At 42.9% G+C, this 19,658-nt stretch overlaps 1 protein-coding gene and 1 long non-coding RNA gene across 2 annotated transcripts in view; both read left to right on the top strand.

Moving 5' to 3' along the window:
- The first annotated feature begins 1,781 nt into the window (after positions 1-1,781).
- The window catches only part of LOC115181662 (guanine nucleotide-binding protein subunit alpha-12), a 31,415-nt gene continuing 13,538 nt past the window's right edge, over positions 1,782-19,658 (top strand). The window contains exons 1-2 of the mRNA XM_029743491.1: positions 1,782-2,823; positions 10,510-10,725. Of these exons, the coding sequence (XP_029599351.1) occupies positions 2,506-2,823; positions 10,510-10,725 (534 nt within the window). The 5' untranslated portion in view covers positions 1,782-2,505. The remainder of the gene's footprint in view (positions 2,824-10,509; positions 10,726-19,658) is intronic.
- On the top strand, positions 16,506-16,916 carry LOC115181663 (uncharacterized). Its single transcript, XR_003873485.1, has 2 exons — positions 16,506-16,704; positions 16,744-16,916. It is a non-coding gene; the product is annotated as an uncharacterized LOC115181663 (long non-coding RNA).

Here is a 19,658-nt window from a genome sequence, read left to right as displayed (position 1 = left end):
GCCCTGCTCTGATACATGAGAGGAGAGACAACTAGTGTCCCAGCCCTGCTCTGAGACATGGGAGGAGAGATAACTAGTGTCCCAGCCCTGCTCTGATACATGAGAGGAGAGACAACTAGTGTCCCAGCCCTGCTCTGAGACATGGGAGGAGAGACAACTAGTGTCCCAGCCCTGCTCTGAGACATGGGAGGAGAGACAACTAGTGTCCCAGCCCTGCACTGAGACATGAGAGGAGAGACAACTCGTGTCCCAGCCCTGCTCTGAGACATGGGAGGAGAGACAACTAGTGTCCAAGCCCTGCTCTGAGACATGGGAGGAGAAACAACTAGTGTCCCAGCCCTGCTCTGAGACATGGGAGGAGAGATAACTAGTGTCCCAGCCCTGCTCTGAGACATGAGAGGAGAGACAACTAGTGTCCCAGCCCTGCTCTGAGACATGGGAGGAGAGACAACTAGTGTCCCAGCCCTGCTCTGAGACATGGGAGGAGAGATAACTAGTGTCCCAGCCCTGCTCTGAGACATGAGAGGAGAGATAACTAGTGTTCAGCCCTGCTCTGAGACATGGGAGGAGAGATAACTAGTGTCCCAGCCCTGCTCTGAGACATGGGAGGAGAGATAACTAGTGTCCCAGCCCTGCTCTGAGACATGGGAGGAGAGATAACTAGTGTCCCAGCCCTGCTCTGAGACATGGGAGGAGAAACAACTAGTGTCCCAGCCCTGCTCTGAGACATGGGAGGAGAGATAACTAGTGTCCCAGCCCTGCTCTGAGACATGGGAGGAGAGACAACTAGTGTCCCAGCCCTGCTCTGAGACATGGGAGGAGAGATAACTAGTGTCCCAGCCCTGCTCTGAGACATGGGAGGAGAGATAACTAGTGTCCCAGCCCTGCTCTGAGACATGGGAGGAGAGATAACTAGTGTTCAGCCCTGCTCTGAGACATGGGAGGAGAGACAACTAGTGTCCCAGCCCTGCACTGAGACATGAGAGGAGAGACAACTAGTGTCCCAGCCCTGCTCTGAGACATGGGAGGAGAGACAACTAGTGTCCCAGCCCTGCTCTGAGACATGGGAGGAGAGACAACTAGTGTTCCAGCCCTGCTCTGAGACATGAGAGGAGAGACAACTAGTGTTCCAGCCCTGCTCTGAGACATGAGAGGAGAGACAACTAGTGTTCCAGACACAACAAGTCTTCTAGAAGGGGATGGAGTTTTGTCACCTGGACACTGATCCCAAGTCAGCTTCTACTCTATTATTCTCTATTGTATTACATTTGTTATGATTCTATCAAAACATTGAGCTCTACATCCTAGTGTTCTGACTTGATTCTATCAAAACATTGAGCTCTACATCCTAGTGTTCTGACTTGATTCTATCAAAACATTGAGCTCTACATCCTAGTGTTCTGACTTGATTCTATCAAAACATTGAGCCCTACATCCTAGTGTTCTGACTTGATTCTATCAAAACATTGAGCCCTACATCCTAGTGTTCTGACTTGATTCTATCAAAACATTGAGCTCTATGTCCCAGTGTTCTTTCTAGGCGCCTCCCGTAGTGATAGAGTGGTGTTGAGTCGCCCCCTATCTGCCGTCCGGAGTAGTGCTGTAGCAGTCTTAGACTAGACCAAGACAGTATGTAGCGGACATGGAACAGCCCACTACAACTACAGCCCAACTCTGTGTGGGCCACTACGAGGCCAAATGCATTTATATAGCTTCCAAAATATATTTTTTTCAGCGCCGAGTGCCAATATGGAGGCTCAGTGGCTTCAAAACAGCACCCCCTGTTAGTCACCTAGTGTATATATAAATCATTGGGCCAGACTCTCGCTCCCACTCTTGCCTTTTGTCAGTGTTCTCAAGTTCAGAAATCCCCGGGGAATCCTCCTAATCTACATCGAGGCAACATTTGCTTTTATTTTACTGAAGTTTGTTTGTTAGGTAGGCTAAACTTTAGTCTAGATACACGGACGGTGATATCGTTTATACCGAGTTTATAACGCTTGTTGGACGACTTTTGTCGCGGCGGTGGTTGTGTTTTTCCCCCTGTCCACTTCGCTGGTTCTTTATTTGAGAAGAGAACAAACACATCAAACTCTAAACCAAAATGGACACGGGAGTATCTCCAACTCGCGCAACTATGCGGCTCGGCGCATAACGGAGAAATAAACTGGATCTATTTTAATGCACGAAAAAATCTTCTTTTTCATTTTGATAATCCTAGCCACTTAAACGTCTAGGCTAATATAAATATATTAAAGCGGAGTGGATTATCTCGTATCATGTCAAGAACTTGGATATCGGAATAGCCTAATTTCTCACTTTTTTCCTCAGAGTGGAACGATACAATCTGAGGTTTTATTTAAATCGGATAACCCTGCTACGGCTAAAATGGTATAATCGAACCGTAGCCTATTGAATGGGGGTGTAGGCTGGACTCTTCTCGTATTATGAAAAGGTTCTGCTGAAGTTTGGTGGGTTGGTTGGTTGGTTGGTTAAAAACGGACCATGTCGGGAGTTGTGCGGAGCCTGAGCCGCTGCCTGCTGCCGGCCGAGGCCACCCGAGAGGCGGGCGGCAGCAAGGACAGGATCCGGGAAAGGGACGCGGTCCAGGAGCGAGAGGCTCGGCGGAAGAGCCGGGAGATTGATGCCATGCTTGCCCGAGAGAGGCGTGCTGTGAGGCGGCTAGTGAAGATCCTTCTCCTCGGTGCTGGAGAGAGCGGCAAATCGACCTTCCTCAAACAGATGAGGATTATTAATGGGAAAGAGTTCGACAAGAAAGCTCTACTCGACTTCCGGGACACAATCTTTGAGAATATCATAAAGGTAGCCAATAGAAATACTTTAGATAATAGTTATAACCATTGTGAGTCATGCAGTGAACAGGCCTATGTTATTGTAGCATGGCATTTCTCCAAGGGAAAACAACGTTATTCAATCAATTCTCCGTGCGCTGTATTGACACGCATTAGGCAGAGGCCCATCCTAGTTAGTTCAATTCAAAAGCTAAAGTTCTGAGTGTTGATCTCATTGACAATACGTTGGATATTAGGCCCAAGTCAGCTTCTACCCTATTATTCTCTACTGTATATGGAGTTTGTCTCTTGGGAACTGATCCCAAGTCAGCTTCTACCCTATTATTCTCTACTGTATATGGAGTTTGTCACCTGGACACTGATCCCAAGTCAGCTTCTACTCTCATTGACAAAACATTGGATATTAAGTCCGTTTGTGCATTTTCCTCTCCATAGAATGGGTAGGACTGGGGTAGGGAAAACTGGTCCTAGATCAGTGGTGTCAGATGTACACACTAAGTAAAACTGGTTTTAGATCAGCGGTGTCAGATGTACACACTAAGTAAAACTGGTTTTAGATCAGCGGTGTCAGATGTACACACTAAGTGAATCTGGTTTTAAATCAGCGGTGTCAGATGTACACACTAAGTAAAACTGGTTTTAGATCAGTGGTGTCAGATGTACACACTAAGTAAAACTGGTTTTAGATCAGCGGTGTCAGATGTACACACTAAGTAAAACTGGTTTTAGATCAGTGGTGTCACATGTACACACTAAGTAAAACTGGTTTTGGATCAGTGGTGTCAGATGTACACACTAAGTAAAACTGGTTTTAGATCAGTGGTGTCAGATGTACACACTAAGTAAAACTGGTTTTAGATCAGTGGTTAGGTTTGTATCTAATGGATCAGTGGTCCCATGCAGACCAGACGTACACTTTGTACCTAACTATGACACATTAACTATGACACATTAACTATGACACATTAACTATGACACAGTGTGACTCACGTCTGGCTCTCATGCCACGTTCACACGTCAGAACTCGGATTTTAACTGACTTTCTAAGCAAATCTGAAATGCCAAGAGTTTCCTAGTTCTGACCAGCATGTGAACGCGGCATCAGCCAGCAGACTTAGATGTGTATGTGTGGCCGAACACGCATGTGTGTGTGTGTGTGTGTGTGTGTGTGTGTCACGGTAGTGAGGAAGTAACTACTAGTTTCTCTCTCTTTCTCTGATACTCACACACACACACACACACACACACACACACACACACACACACACACACACACACACACACACACACACACACAGAGAGAGCTAGAAAAAGTTTCCAATTGTCATACTTTGTGTTTGAGTGGTTTATTTACAGATAGCCACTCCAACCCTCAGACATCAGTTACAAATGAAGCATGTGATGTTTAGTGAGTCCACCAGATCAGAGGCAGTAGGGATGACCAGGGATGTTCTCTGTTTAGTGAGTCCACCAGATCAGAGGCAGTAGGGATGACCAGGGATGTTCTCTGTTTAGTGAGTCCACCAGATCAGAGGCAGTAGGGATGACCAGGGATGTTCTCTGTTTAGTGAGTCCACCAGATCAGAGGCAGCAGGGATGATCAGGGATGTTCTCTGTTTAGTGAGTCCACCAGATCAGAGGCAGTAGGGATGACCAGGGATGTTCTCTGTTTAGTGAGTCCACCAGATCAGAGGCAGTAGGGATGACCAGGGATGTTCTCTGTTTAGTGAGTCCACCAGATCAGAGGCAGTAGGGATGACCAGGGATGTTCTCTGTTTAGTGAGTCCACCAGATCAGAGGCAGTAGGGATGACCAGGGATGTTCTCTGTTTAGTGAGTCCACCAGATCAGAGGCAGTAGGGATGACCAGGGATGTTCTCTTGATAAGTGTGTAAATTGGACCATTTTCCTGCCCTGCTAAGCATTTGAAAATACTTTTGGGTGTCAGGGAAAATGTATGGACTAAAACATTCATTATTTTCTTTAGGAATGTAGTGAAGTAAAAGTTGTCGAAAATAAAAATAGAAAAGTACAGATACCCCCAAAAACAACTTAAGTAGTTCTTTAAAGTATTTTTACTCAAGTACTTTACACCACTGCTCACACACACACACACACACACACACACACACACACACACACACACACACACACACACACACACACACACACACACACACACACACACACACACACAATTTATAAAAAGACATCTAACAACATCATATATATTTTTTAAAGCTACTGTTTAATTACTGGGGACTTAATGAAACTCACATGTCTGACACACACACACACACACACACATACACACACACACACACACACACACACACACACACACACACACACACACACACACACACACACACACACACACACACACGGTCAGACTGTTTGTCTGCTGGTGAAGAGAGAGCGAGACAGAGAGAATGGGTCGGGGTCTATATGATTTAATCCATTATCTGGATCTTCTGGGTTTAACTGGAGAAGCTTCTGTTATACCCAATGTTCCCTCTAGGCTGCAGCACCCCGGGATTGAACTTCACTCAACGTTCTAGAGTTTTTCCCCTTTAGGTAACACTATCAACGTTCTAGAGTTTTCCCCCTTTAGGTAACACTATCAACGTTCTAGAGTTTTGCCCCTTTAGGTAACACTATCAACGTTCTAGAGTTTTTCCCCTTTAGGTAACACTATCAACGTTCTAGAGTTTTCCCCTTTAGGTGACACTATCAACGTTCTAGAGTTTTGCCCCTTTAGGTAACACTATCAACGTTCTAGAGTTTTGCCCCTTTAGGTAACACTATCAACGTTGTAGAGTTTTCCCCTTTAGGTAACACTATCAACGTTGTAGAGTTTTCCCCTTTAGGTGACACTATCAACGTTCTAGAGTTTCCTCCCTTTAGGTAACACTATCAACGTTCTAGAGTTTTCCCCTTTAGGTAACACTATCAACGTTCTAGAGTTTCCTCCCTTTAGGTAACACTATCAACGTTCTAGAGTTTCCTCCCTTTAGGTAACACTATCAACGTTGTAGAGTTTCCCCCTTTAGGTAACACTGTCAACGTTCTAGAGTTTCCTCCCTTTAGGTAACACTGTCAACGTTCTAGAGTTTTCCCCTTTAGGTAACACTGTCAACGTTCTAGAGTTTCCTCCCTTTAGGTAACACTGTCAACGTTCTAGAGTTTCCTCCCTTTAGGTAACACTATGAACCTTGTAGAGTTTTCCTCCTTTAGGTAACACTATCAACGTTCTAGAGTTTCCCCCTTTAGGTAACACTATCAACGATCTAGAGTTTCCCCCTTTAGGTAACACTGTCAACGTTCTAGAGTTTCCTCCCTTTAGGTAACACTATCAACGTTGTAGAGTTTCCCCCTTTAGGTAACACTATCAACGTTCTAGAGTTTCCTCCCTTTAGGTAACACTGTCAACGTTCTAGAGTTTTCCCCTTTAGGTAACACTATCAACGTTCTAGAGTTTCCTCCCTTTAGGTAACACTGTCAACGTTCTAGAGTTTTCCCCTTTAGGTAACACTATCAACGTTGTAGAGTTTTCCCCCTTTAGGTAACACTATCAACGTTCTAGAGTTTTCCCCTTTAGGTAACACTATCAACGTTGCAGAGTTTTCCCCTTTAGGTGACACTATCAACGTTGTAGAGTTTCCTCCCTTTAGGTGACACTATCAACGTTGTAGAGTTTTCCCCTTTAGGTGACACTATCAACGTTCTAGAGTTTTCCCCCTTTAGGTAACACTATCAACGTTCTAGAGTTTTCCCCTTTAGGTAACACTATCAACGTTCTAGAGTTTCCTCCCTTTAGGTAACACTATCAACGTTCTAGAGTTTTCCCCTTTAGGTAACACTATCAACATTCTAGAGTTTTCCCCTTTAGGTAACACCATCAACGTTCTAGAGTTTTCCCCTTTAGGTAACACTATCAACGTTCTAGAGTTTTCCCCTTTAGGTAACACTATCAACGTTGTAGAGTTTTCCCCTTTAGGTAACACTATCAACGTTCTAGAGTTTTCCCCTTTAGGTAACACTATCAACGTTGTAGAGTTTTCCCCTTTAGGTAACACTATCAATGTTCTAGAGTTTTCCCCTTTAGGTAACACTATCAACGTTCTAGAGTTTTCCCCTTTAGGTAACACTATCAACGTTCTAGAGTTTCCTCCCTTTAGGTAACACTATCAACGTTGTAGAGTTTCCCCCTTTAGGTAACACTGTCAACGTTCTAGAGTTTCCTCCCTTTAGGTAACACTGTCAACGTTCTAGAGTTTTCCCCTTTAGGTAACACTGTCAACGTTCTAGAGTTTCCTCCCTTTAGGTAACACTGTCAACGTTCTAGAGTTTCCTCCCTTTAGGTAACACTGTCAACGTTCTAGAGTTTCCTCCCTTTAGGTAACACTATCAACATTCTAGAGTTTCCTCCCTTTAGGTAACACTGTCAACGTTCTAGAGTTTTCCCCTTTCGGTAACACTATCAACGTTGTAGAGTTTTCCCCCTTTTAGGTAACACTGTCAACGTTGTAGAGTTTTCCCCTTTAGGTAACACTGTCAACGTTCTAGAGTTTCCTCCTTTTAGGTAACACTGTCAACGTTCTAGAGTTTTCCCCTTTAGGTAACACTATCAACGTTCTAGAGTTTCCCCCTTTAGGTAACACTGTCAACGTTCTAGAGTTTCCTCCCTTTAGGTAACACTATCAACATTGTAGCGTTTTCCCCTTTAGGTAACACTATCAACGTTCTAGAGTTTTCCCCCTTTAGGTAACACTATCAACGTTCTAGAGTTTCCTCCCTTTAGGTAACACTATCATCATTGTAGCGTTTTCCCCTTTAGGTAACACTATCAACGTTCTAGAGTTTTCCCCTTTAGGTAACACTATCAACGTAGAGTTTTCCCCCTTTAGGTAACACTATCAACATTGTAGCGTTTTCCCCTTTAGGTAACACTATCAACGTTCTAGAGTTTCCTCCTTTAGGTAACACTATCAACATTGTAGCGTTTTCCCCTTTAGGTAACACTGTCAACGTTCTAGAGTTTTCCCCCTTTAGGTAACACTATCAACATTGTAGCGTTTTCCCCTTTAGGTAACACTGTCAACGTTCTAGAGTTTTTCCCCTTTAGGTAACACTGTCAACGTTCTAGAGTTTTTCCCCTTTAGGTAACACTATCAACGTTGTAGAGTTTTCCCCTTTAGGTAACACTATCAACGTTCTAGAGTTTTCCCCTTTAGGTGACACTATCAACGTTCTAGAGTTTTCCCCTTTAGGTAACACTGTCAACGTTCTAGAGTTTTCCCCCTTTAGGTGACACTATCAACGTTCTAGAGTTTTCCCCTTTAGGTAACACTGTCAACGTTCTAGAGTTTTCCCCCTTTAGGTGACACTATCAACGTTCTAGAGTTTTCCCCTTTAGGTAACACTATCAACGTTCTAGAGTTTTCCCCCTTTAGGTAACACTATAAACGTTTCCCTTTACTATGGGAATTGTGATCGAATCAACTCAATATTAGCCACTTTTAATGCAACATACCAAAATAAAACAATCTATGCAAGACTTTTGTTGTACGCAGAACGCATCGGAGTAGGATTCTATTGCATTGAAATGCACCACTCTACACAGACTCTAGAACGTTGATAGTGCTACCTAAAGGGGGAAAACTCTAGAACGTTGAGTGAAGTTCAATCTCGTGCTTCTCTGCGCGGGGCTGATATTTATTCTGCGCGGCAGAGTCCCGGGGTGCTGCAGCTTAGAGGGAACATTGTGTAGAGTCTGTAATACTGGTTGTAGATACATACACTGTAACACTGGCTGTAGATACATACATACACTGTAACACTGGCTGTAGATAGATACATACACTGTAACACTGGCTGTAGATAGATACATACACTGTAACACTGGCTGTAGATAGATACATACACTGTAACACTGGCTGTAGATAGATACATACACTTTAACACTGGCTGTAGATAGATACATACACTGTAACACTGGCTGTAGATACATACACTGTAACACTGGCTGTAGATAGATAGATACACTGTAACACTGGCTGTAGATAGATAGATACACTGTAACACTGGCTGTAGATAGATAGATACACTGTAACACTGGCTGTAGATAGATACATACACTGTAACACTGGTTGTAGATAGATACATACACTGTAACACTGGCTGTAGATAGATACATACACTGTAACACTGGCTGTAGATAGATACACTGTAACACTGGCTGTAGATAGATAGATACACTGTAACACTGGCTGTAGATAGATACATACACTGTAACACTGGCTGTAGATACATACACTGTAACACTGGCTGTAGATAGATAGATACACTGTAACACTGGCTGTAGATAGATACATACACTGTAACACTGGCTGTAGATAGATAGATACACTGTAACACTGGCTGTAGATAGATACATACACTGTAACACTGGCTGTAGATAGATACATACACTGTAACACTGGCTGTAGATAGATAGATACACTGTAACACTGGCTGTAGATAGATACATACACTGTAACACTGGCTGTAGATAGATACATTGTCACGGGTGTCGTAGGGATTGGACCAAAACGCAGCGGGAACGTGTAAACTAATCTTCTTATTTTATTAAAGAAGGAAAACAAAAGAAACACGTATACAACAACAGACGCCACTAAACAGTCCCGTCAGGTGCACGAACACAAAACAGGAAACAACTACCCGCAAATCCCATAGAAAAAACACCCCTCTTAAATAGGACCTTCAATTAGAAGCAACGAGGAGCAGCTGCTTCCAATTGAAGGTCAACCCAATAAACACCACATAGAAATAGACATACAAGAACATAGCCCAACAAACCCCGAAACACTCTAAACAAACACCCCCTGCCACGCCCTGACCAAACTACAATAACAAACAACCTCTTTTACTGGTCAGGACATGACATGCATACACTGTAACACTGGTTGTAGATTCATACACTGTAATACTGGTTGTAGATAGATACATACACTGTAACACTGGTTGTAGATTCATACACTGTAATACTGGTTGTAGATAGATACATACACTGTAACACTGGTTGTAGATTCATACACTGTAATACTGGTTGTAGATAGATACATACACTATAGGGGATGCGTGTATTGGTGGGTGTATATATTAATGTATATATTGTTCTATAGGGGATGCGTGTATTGGAGGGTGTATATATTAATGTATATATTGTTCTATAGGGGATGTGTGTATTGGAGGGTGTATATTTTAATGTATATATTGTTCTATAGGGGATGCGTGTATTGGAGGGTGTATATATTAATGTATATATTGTTCTATAGGGGATGCGTGTATTGGAGGGTGTATATATTAATGTATATATTGTTCTATAGGGGGTGCGTGTATTGGTGGGTGTATATATTAATGTATATATTGTTCTATAGGGGATGCGTGTATTGGAGGGTGTATATATTAATGTATATATTGTTCTATAGGGGATGCGTGTATTGGAGGGTGTATATATTAATGTATATAGTGTTCTATAGGGGATGCGTGTATTGGAGGGTGTATATATTAATGTATATATTGTTCTATAGGGGATGCGTGTATTGGAGGGTGTATATATTAATGTATATAGTGTTCTATAGGGGATGCGTGTATTGGAGGGTGTATATATTAATGTATATATTGTTCTATAGGGGATGCGTGTATTGGTGGATGCACGGGACAAGCTGGGGATTCCGTGGCAGAACTCTGAAAACGAGAAGCACGGCATGTTTGTGATGTCATTTGAGGGGCGTGGTGGAGTGGCGGTAGAACCAATAGAATTCCAGCTTTATGGTCTGGCGCTGGATGCTCTGTGGAGGGATTCTGGGATACAGGACGCCTACGCACGACGCAGTGAGTTTCAACTGGTGAGTCTTACAGAGATACACACACACACACACACACACACACACACACACACACACACACACACACACACACACAGCTACACACACACAGAGATACAGACACACACAGCTACACACACACAGAGATACAGACACACAGAGATACACACACACACAGCTACAGACACACACAGATATACAGACACACAGAGATACACACACACACACACACACAGCTACACACACAGAGATACACACACACAGAGATATACAGACACACACACACACAGCTACAGACACACACACAAACACAGCTACACACACAGCTACACACACAGCTACACACACACGACAGCCGTGTCAGAGACAGAAAATCACACACTCTCATTTGTTTGTGTCAGAGAGAGACTGTGTGTGTTGTTATTATGTTACAGTCTCTCTCTGGTCTTCAACTCCAGATAAGTTAGAGCTGCATTCAACGTTCAAAAGAGTTCATTGTTAACAAACTGAGAACACGCTTTGACAAAAAAGGTTCTATCTAGAACCTAAAAGGGTTCTTCGACTGTCCCCATAGGAGAACCCTTTGATGAACCCTTTTTGGTTCCAAGTTGAACCCTTTTGGGTTCTGTGTTCCACAGAGGGTTCTACCTGGAACCAAAAAGGGTTCTCCCTTGGAGACAGCCGAAGAACCCTTTTGGACCCCTTTTTTTAAGATTGTATTTGAGTGTGTAGAGTGTAGTGTGTAGTGTGTAGTGTGGGTAGTGTAGTGTGAAGTGTAGTGTGTGTAGTGTGTGTAGAGTGTGTAGTGTGTGTAGAGTGTGTAATGTAGTGTATGTAGTGTGTGTAGTGTGTGTAGAGTGTGTAGTGTGTAGAGTAGTGTGTAGTGTGTGTATAGTGTGTAGTGTGTAGTGTAGTGTGTGTAGAGTGTGTAGTGTAGTGTGTGTAGAGTGTGTAGTGTGTAGAGTGTGTCGTTTGAGTGTGTAGTGTAGAGTGTGTAGTGTAGTGTGTGTAATGTAGTGTGTAGTGTGTGTATTGTGTGTAGAGTGTGTCGTTTGTGTAGTGTGTAGTGTAGTGTGTGTAGTGTGTGTATAGTGTGTAGTGTAGTGTGTAGTGTGTGTATAGTGTGTAGTGTGTAGTGTAGTGTGTGTAGAGTGTGTAGTGTAGTGTGTGTAGAGTGTGTAGTGTGTAGAGTGTGTCGTTTGTGTAGTGTAGTGTGTGTGTAGAGTGTGTAGTTTGTGTAGTGTGTGTGTAGAGTGTGTAGTTTGTGTAGTGTGTGTAGTGTGTGTAGTGTGTGTAGTATGTAGTGTAGTGTGTAGTGTGTGTAGTATGTAGTGTGTGTTGTGTGTGTAGTGTAGTGTGTGTAGTGTAGTGTGTCGTGTGTAGTGTGTGTAGTGTAGTGTGTGTAGTGTAGTGTGTCGTGTGTAGTGTGTGTAGTGTAGTGTGTGTAGTGTAGTGTGTCGTGTGTAGTGTGTGTAGTGTAGTGTGTGTAGTGTAGTGTGTGTAGTGTAGTGTGTGTAGTGTGTCGTGTGTAGTGTGTGTAGTGTGTAGTGTAGTGTGTAGTGTGTGTCGTGTAGTGTGTGTAGTGTAGTGTGTGTAGTGTGTAGTGTAGTGTGTGCAGTGTGTGTAGAGTGTAGTGTGTGTAGTGTGTGTAGTGTCTAGTGTAGTGTGTGCAGTGTGTGTAGAGTGTAGTGTGTGTAGTGTAGTGTGTGTAGGTTTGTATGTTGCTAGGTGATAACAAGGCTGTCGGGTCTGACTAGAGACATTCATTTATCACTGTCTGACATTAAAAATTCATTCATGGTTTGTGTGTGTTAGGGTTGTGCGATGTCAACCTTCGTCCTATCAAGAATATGTACCCATAAAACACTGTGCTATACTGGCCCTATTGGCCATGCCGCTCCCTGGACCAATCAGGACGAAGCCTGGGTAGAGGCTATATAATCAGATAGTATTGTTTAAAGCCTGGGTAGAGGCTATGTAATCAGATAGTATTGTTTAAAGCCTGGGTAGAGGCTATGTAATCAGATAGTATTGTTTAAAGCCTGGGTAGAGACTATATAATCAGATAGTATTGTTTAAAACCTGGGTAGAGGCTATATAATCAGATAGTATTGTTGAAAGCCTGGGTAGAGGCTATATAATCAGATAGTATTGTTAAAGCCTGGGTAGAGGCTATATAATCAGATAGTATTGTTTAAAGCCTGGGTAGAGGCTATATAATCTGATAGTATTGTTTAAAGCCTGGGTAGAGGCTATATAGTCAGATAGTATTGTTTAAAGCCTGGGTAGAGGCTATATAATCAGATAGTATTGTTTAAAGCCTGGGTAGAGGCTATATAATCAGATAGTATTGTTTAAAGCCTGGGTAGAGGCTATGTAATCAGATAGTATTGTTTAAAGCCTGGGTAGAGGCTATATAATCAGATAGTATTGTTTAAAGCCTGGGTAGAGGCTATGTAATCAGATAGTATTGTTTAAAGCCTGGGTAGAGGCTATATAATCAGATAGTATTGTTTAAAGCCTGGGTAGAGGCTATATAATCAGATAGTATTGTTTAAAGCCTGGGTAGAGGCTATATAATCAGATAGTATTGTTTAAAGCCTGGGTAGAGGCTATATAATCAGATGGTATTGTTTAAAGCCTGGGTAGAGGCTATATAATCAGATAGTATTGTTTAAAGCCTGGGTAGAGGCTATATAATCAGATAGTATTGTTGAAAGCCTGGGTAGAGGCTATATAATCTGATAGTATTGTTTAAAGCCTGGGTAGAGGCTATATAATCAGATAGTATTGTTTAAAGCCTGGGTAGAGGCTATATAATCAGATAGTATCGTTGAAAGCCTGGGTAGAGGCTATATAATCAGATAGTATTGTTTTAAACCTGGGTAGAGGCTATATAATCAGATAGTATTGTTTAAAGCCTGGGTAGAGGCTATATAATCAGATAGTATTGTTTAAAGCCTGGGTAGAGGCTATATAATCAGATTGTATTGTTGAAAGCCTGGGTAGAGGCTATATAATCAGATAGTATTGTTTAAAGCCTGGGTAGAGGCTATATAATCAGATAGTATTGTTGAAAGCCTGGGTAGAGGCTATATAATCAGATAGTATTGTTGAAAGCCTGGGTAGAGGCTATATAATCAGATAGTATTGTTTAAAGCCTGGGTAGAGGCTATATAATCAGATAGTATTGTTTAAAGCCTGGGTAGAGGCTATATAATCAAATAGTATTGTTTAAAACCTGGGTAGAGGCTATATAATCAGATGGTATTGTTTAAAACTTGGGTAGAGGCTATATAATCAGATAGTATTGTTTAAAGCCTGGGTAGAGGCTATATAATCAGATAGTATTGTTGAAAGCCTGGGTAGAGGCTATGTAATCAGATAGTATTGTTTAAAGCCTGGGTAGAGGCTATATAATCAGATAGTATTGTTTAAAGCCTGGGTAGAGACTATATAATCAGATAGTATTGTTGAAAGCCTGGGTAGAGGCTATATAATCTGATAGTATTGTTTAAAGCCTGGGTAGAGGCTATATAATCAGATAGTATTGTTGAAAGCCTGGGTAGAGGCTATATAATCAGATAGTATTGTTTAAAGCCTGGGTAGAGGCTATATAATCAGATAGTATTGTTTAAAGCCTGGGTAGAGGCTATATAATCAGATGGTATTGTTTAAAGCCTGGGGAAAGGCTATATAATCAGATAGTATTGTTGAAATATAATATTCCTTTCTGGTGGAGGAGCAGAACAGGTTTTTGTGTGTCTGTCTGTGTGGCACATGATGGACCAATGACTGTCTCATGAGGGCTGTCTTAACATGGTGAGTTAGGTTATAGGACTATATCATGATGGAACAGTCTGTCTTAACATGGTGAGTTAGGTTATAGGACTATATCATGATGGACCAGTCTGTCTTAACATGGTGAGTTAGGTTATAGGACTATATCATGATGGACCAGTCTGTCTTAACATGGTGAGTTAGGTTATAGGACTATATCATGATGGACCAGTCTGTCTTAACATGGTGAGTTAGGTTATAGGACTATATCATGATGGACCAGTCTGTCTTAACATGGTGAGTTAGGTTATAGGACTATATCATGATGGACCAGTCTGTCTTAACATGGTGGGTTAGGTTATAGGACTATATCATGATGGACCAGTCTGTCTTAACATGGTGAGTTAGGTTATAGGACTATATCATGATGGAACAGTGACTGTCTGATGCTGTGTACTGTCCTGCTGTCCTGCTGTGTACTGTCCTGCTGTATACTGTCCTGCTGTGTACTGTCCTGCTGTCCTGCTGTGTACTGTCCTGCTGTCCTGCTGTGTACTGTCCTGCTGTCCTGCTGTATACTGTCCTAATGTCCTGCTGTGTACTGTCCTGCTGTCCTGCTGTGTACTGTCCTGCTGTCCTGCTGTGTACTGTCCTGCTGTGTACTGTCCAACTGTCCTGCTCTGTACTGTCCTGCTGTCCTGCTGTGTACTGTCCTGCTGTATACTGTCCTGCTGTGTACTGTCCTGCTGTCCTGCTGTGTACTGTCCTGCTGTGTACTGTCCTGCTGTCCTGCTGTGTACTGTCCTAATGTCCTGCTGTGTACTGTCCTGCTGTCCTGCTGTGTACTGTCCTGCTGTCCTGCTGACCTGCTGTGTACTGTCCTGCTGTCCTGCTGTGTACTGTCCTGCTGTCCTGCTGTGTACTGTCCTGCTGTCCTGCTGTGTACTGTCCTACTGTCCTGCTGTGTACTGTCCTGCTGTCCTGCTGTGTACTGTTCTGCTGTCCTGCTGTCCTACTGTCCTGCTGTGTACTGTCCTGCTGTCTTGCTGTCCTGCTGTGTACTGTCCTGCTGTCCTGCTGTGTACTGTCCTGCTGTATACTGTCCTGCTGTGTACTGTCCTGCTGTCCTGCTGTCCTGCTGTGTACTGTCCTGCTGTGTACTGTCCTGCTGTCCTACTGTCCTGCTGTGTACTGTCCTGCTGTCCTGCTGTGTACTGCCCTGCTGTCCTGCTGTGTACTGTCCTAATGTCCTGCTGTGTACTGTCCTGCTGTCCTGCTGTGTACTGTCCTGCTGTCCTGCTGTCCTGCTGTGTACTGTCCTGCTGTCCTGCTGTGTACTGTCCTGCTGTCCTGCTGTGTACTGTCCTGCTGTTCTGCTGTGTACTGTCCTGCTGTCCTGCTGTGTACTGTCCTGCTGTCCTGCAGTGTACTGTCCTGCTGTCCTGCAGTGTACTGTCCTGCTGTCCTGCTGTATACTGTCCTGCTGTGTACTGTCCTCCTGTGTACTGTCCTGATGGATACTGTCCTGCTGGATACTGTCCTCCTGTGTACTGTCCTGCTGTGTACTGTCCCGCTGTCCTGCTGTCCTGCTGTGTACTGTCCTGCTGTCCTGCTGTGTACTGTGCTGCTGTCCTGCTGTGTACTGTCCTGCTGTCCTGCTGTGTACTGTCCTGCTGTCCTGCTGTATACAGTCCTGCTGTGTACTGTCCTGCTGTGTACTGTCCTGCTGTCCTGCTGTATACTGTCCTGCTGTATACTGTCCTGCTGTGTACTGTCCTGCTGTGTACTGTCCTGCTGTGTACTGTCCTGCTGTCCTACTGTATACTGTCCTGCTGTATACTGTCCTGCTGTGTACTGTCCTGCTGTGTACTGCCCTGCTGTGTACTGTCCTGCTGTATACTGTCCTGCTGTGTACTGTCCTGCTGTCCTGCTGTGTACTGTCCTGCTGGATACTGTCCTCCTGTGTACTGTCCTGCTGTGTACTGTCCTCCTGTGTACTGTCCTCCAGTGTACTGTCCTGCTGGATACTGTCCTGTGGATACTGTTAGTAGTACACCAGAGCAGGTGAAGGGAGAGATGTGGGTTAGTAGTACACCAGAGCAGGTGAAGGGAGAGATGTGGGTTAGTAGTACACCAGAGCAGGTGAAGGGAGAGATGTGGGTTAGTAGTACACCAGAGCAGGTGAAGGGAGAGATGTGGGTTAGTAGTACACCAGAGCAGGTGAAGGGAGAGATGTGGGTTAGTAGTACACCAGAGCAGGTGAAGGGAGAGGATGTGTTTTTAGAGGGATTCAGGCCATATCCCGACTAGCCTCTTAAACCCCAGCCTAGGGCAACAGCAGGGACTAGGGTCTGGAATCAAGACAGACTCTCTTGGTACCTCCATAAAGGAAACCAACAACAACAAAAATCACTGGACAACTAAAAGAAAAATCTGAGAAGATGTCTCTCCCGACAAATCACAAAGCAGACATAACAGAACGTTGCGATTCGAAACCATAGTTTTCAGGCAAAACCTTTGCAGTGGTTTTAATGAAGGTAGTTGATGCAAGCTAGCCACTTACGGAATGTCCTCATTAAAAATAACCTCCCTGATCTACACATTACTAGATACTATTTTGTTTTGTTGTTATTCAACCTGGATGTCTAGAGAGAGCTTGTTTTGTTGTTATTCAACCTGGATGTCTAGAGAGAGTTTGTTTTGTTGTTATTCAACCTGGATGTCTAGAGAGAGCTTGTTTTGTTGTTATTCAACCTGGATGTCTAGAGAGAGCTTGTTTTGTTGTTATTCAACCTGGATATCTAGAGAGAGCTTGTTTTGTTGCTGTTACATTTCATTACATACTGGAACACTACAGCTCTCTCTCCTCTGACATAGGCAAATCCCACACACATAGAATAATAATAATAATCATAATAATAATAATCATAATAACAATAATAATAATAATAATAGTAATAATAATAATAATAATAATAGTCATATAATAATCATAATAATCATAACAATAATAATCATTGTCACGGTTGTCGTCGGTGAAGGAGGACCAAAACGCAGCAGATACGTGTACGCTCATCTTGATTTTTAATTACTCTCAAAATGAACATACAAAAATAACAAAGAAACGAACGATCAACAAAAACAGTCTGGTAAGGCACAAGGCTAAACACAGAACAATCACCCACAAATAACAAACACAAACACACCCTACTATATGGGACTCTCAATCAAAGGCAGATAGACAACACCTGCCTTCAACTGAGAGTCCCAACCCCAATTAACCAAACATAGACATACACTCACTAGACTCCACATAGAAATACCTAAACATAAACCAAAACCCGGAATTACTAAATCAAACACCCTTTTAACAAAACACACCACCCTGAACCACATAAAACAAATACCCTCTGTCACGCCCTGACCAAACTACAAAACAATTAACCTTATACTGGCCAGGACGTGACAATCATAATAATAATCATAACAATAATAATAACAATAATAATAATAATTATCATCATAGTAATAATAATAGTAATAATAATAATAACAATAATAATCATAATAACAATAATAATAATAATAATAGTAATAATAATAATAATAATAATAGTCATATAATAATCATAATAATCATAACAATAATAATAACAATAATAATAATCATCATAATAGTAATAATAATAATAGTAATAATAATAATAATAACAACGATAGTAATAATACTAATACTGCAGTGTCAGATGTTTACCATGTTAGGAACACCTAGAACACATGCGTGCCCAAACAGAAGTCACACCTATTGAGCTCCAGACGCCATATCATGCGAGCCACTCTCAGGAGGTGAAAGGTCACTCTCTGGAGATGGAGAGAGAGGGAGAGATAAGAGAGAGGGAGAGAGAAAGACTTTAGAGAATGACCTTGGTTAGCAAACGAGGCTAATCTTGTCATTAGTCACAGTGGATAATGCTAGCATGCTAACGTGATACACAGAAGACAACTTGGTTCCTGTTCAGATAAACAGAACAAGACAGAGTGAATCCTCAGTCTGTAGCTGCCTTTCAGGCTTCTCTCTTTCTCTGTGTGTATTTTTCTCTTCTTCCATCTCTTTCTCTCTTACTATCTTTGTTTATGAAAGTCTTTATTTTTCTCCCTCTCATTCTCTCTCTCCCGCTCTCCTTTTCTCTGTCTGTCTCTCTACCCCTCTCTCTCTCTTTCTCTCTTACTATCTTTGTTTATGAAAGTCTTTATTTTTCTCCCTCTCATTCTCTCCCTCCCTCTCTCCTTTTCTCTATCTTTCTCTCTGAGAGGTTTTTCCGGGCACCACAGCCCTGCTTTCCCAGGAAACTCTGGATCCCAGCCAGAGAAAAAGAGAGCGAGAGAGAGAAATAGGGTTGGGGGAGGGGAGGGGAGGGGAGAGGGATCGAGAGAAACAGGATGACTGGGAGAAATGGAGAGAAGGGAGGAGTAGAGAGATAGAGAGAAAACAGAAACGACTGACAGCCCCTCGCAACACACACACACACACACACACACACACACACACACACACACACACACACACACACACACACACACACACACACACACACACACAAACACACACAAACAAGTTGGAGAACGTCACATGTGTAAGAGATAGAATCATGTTAGGCCGGGATCCAATCCGATCGTGCGGTCGGCTATGGGCCATTTAAAGGTAATTAACGATGTAGCTGACATATGCAGCGTTTACTGTTAATGCCAACGAGGGGAACATTCCCTTTAAAAGGTGCCCATAAGGAATGATGGGACTAAATCAGGCACTTACTCTATCTTAAAGATACATGTTGGTCAAGTTGTCGTGTGTGTGTGTGTGTGTGTGTGTGTGTGTGTGTGTGTGTGTGTGTGTGTGTGTGTGTGTGTGTGTGTGTGTGTGTGTGTGTGTGTGTGTGTGTGTGTTGTTGTGTGTAGCGTCATACGTAAAGAGAGGTTGAGGGAATAGGGAATGTTTTTCAAATGAGGGATTCTGGTAACAGAACTTTTCAGTCAGAAACAAGTAAGACAGGATGTAGCCACTTCAGCACAGACAGCAGAGATAAACACTTACTGCGGTGTGGGGCCTGTTCACTGCAGTAGGGAGGAGAGAGACAGCAGAGATAAACACTTACTGCGGTGTGGGGCCTGTTCAC

This window comes from Salmo trutta, unplaced genomic scaffold (assembly GCF_901001165.1).
Source record: "Salmo trutta unplaced genomic scaffold, fSalTru1.1, whole genome shotgun sequence".
Lineage (NCBI taxonomy): Eukaryota > Metazoa > Chordata > Actinopteri > Salmoniformes > Salmonidae > Salmo > Salmo trutta.
Note: the sequence above shows the minus strand (reverse complement) of the source record. Positions and strands in the feature narration are given on the sequence as shown.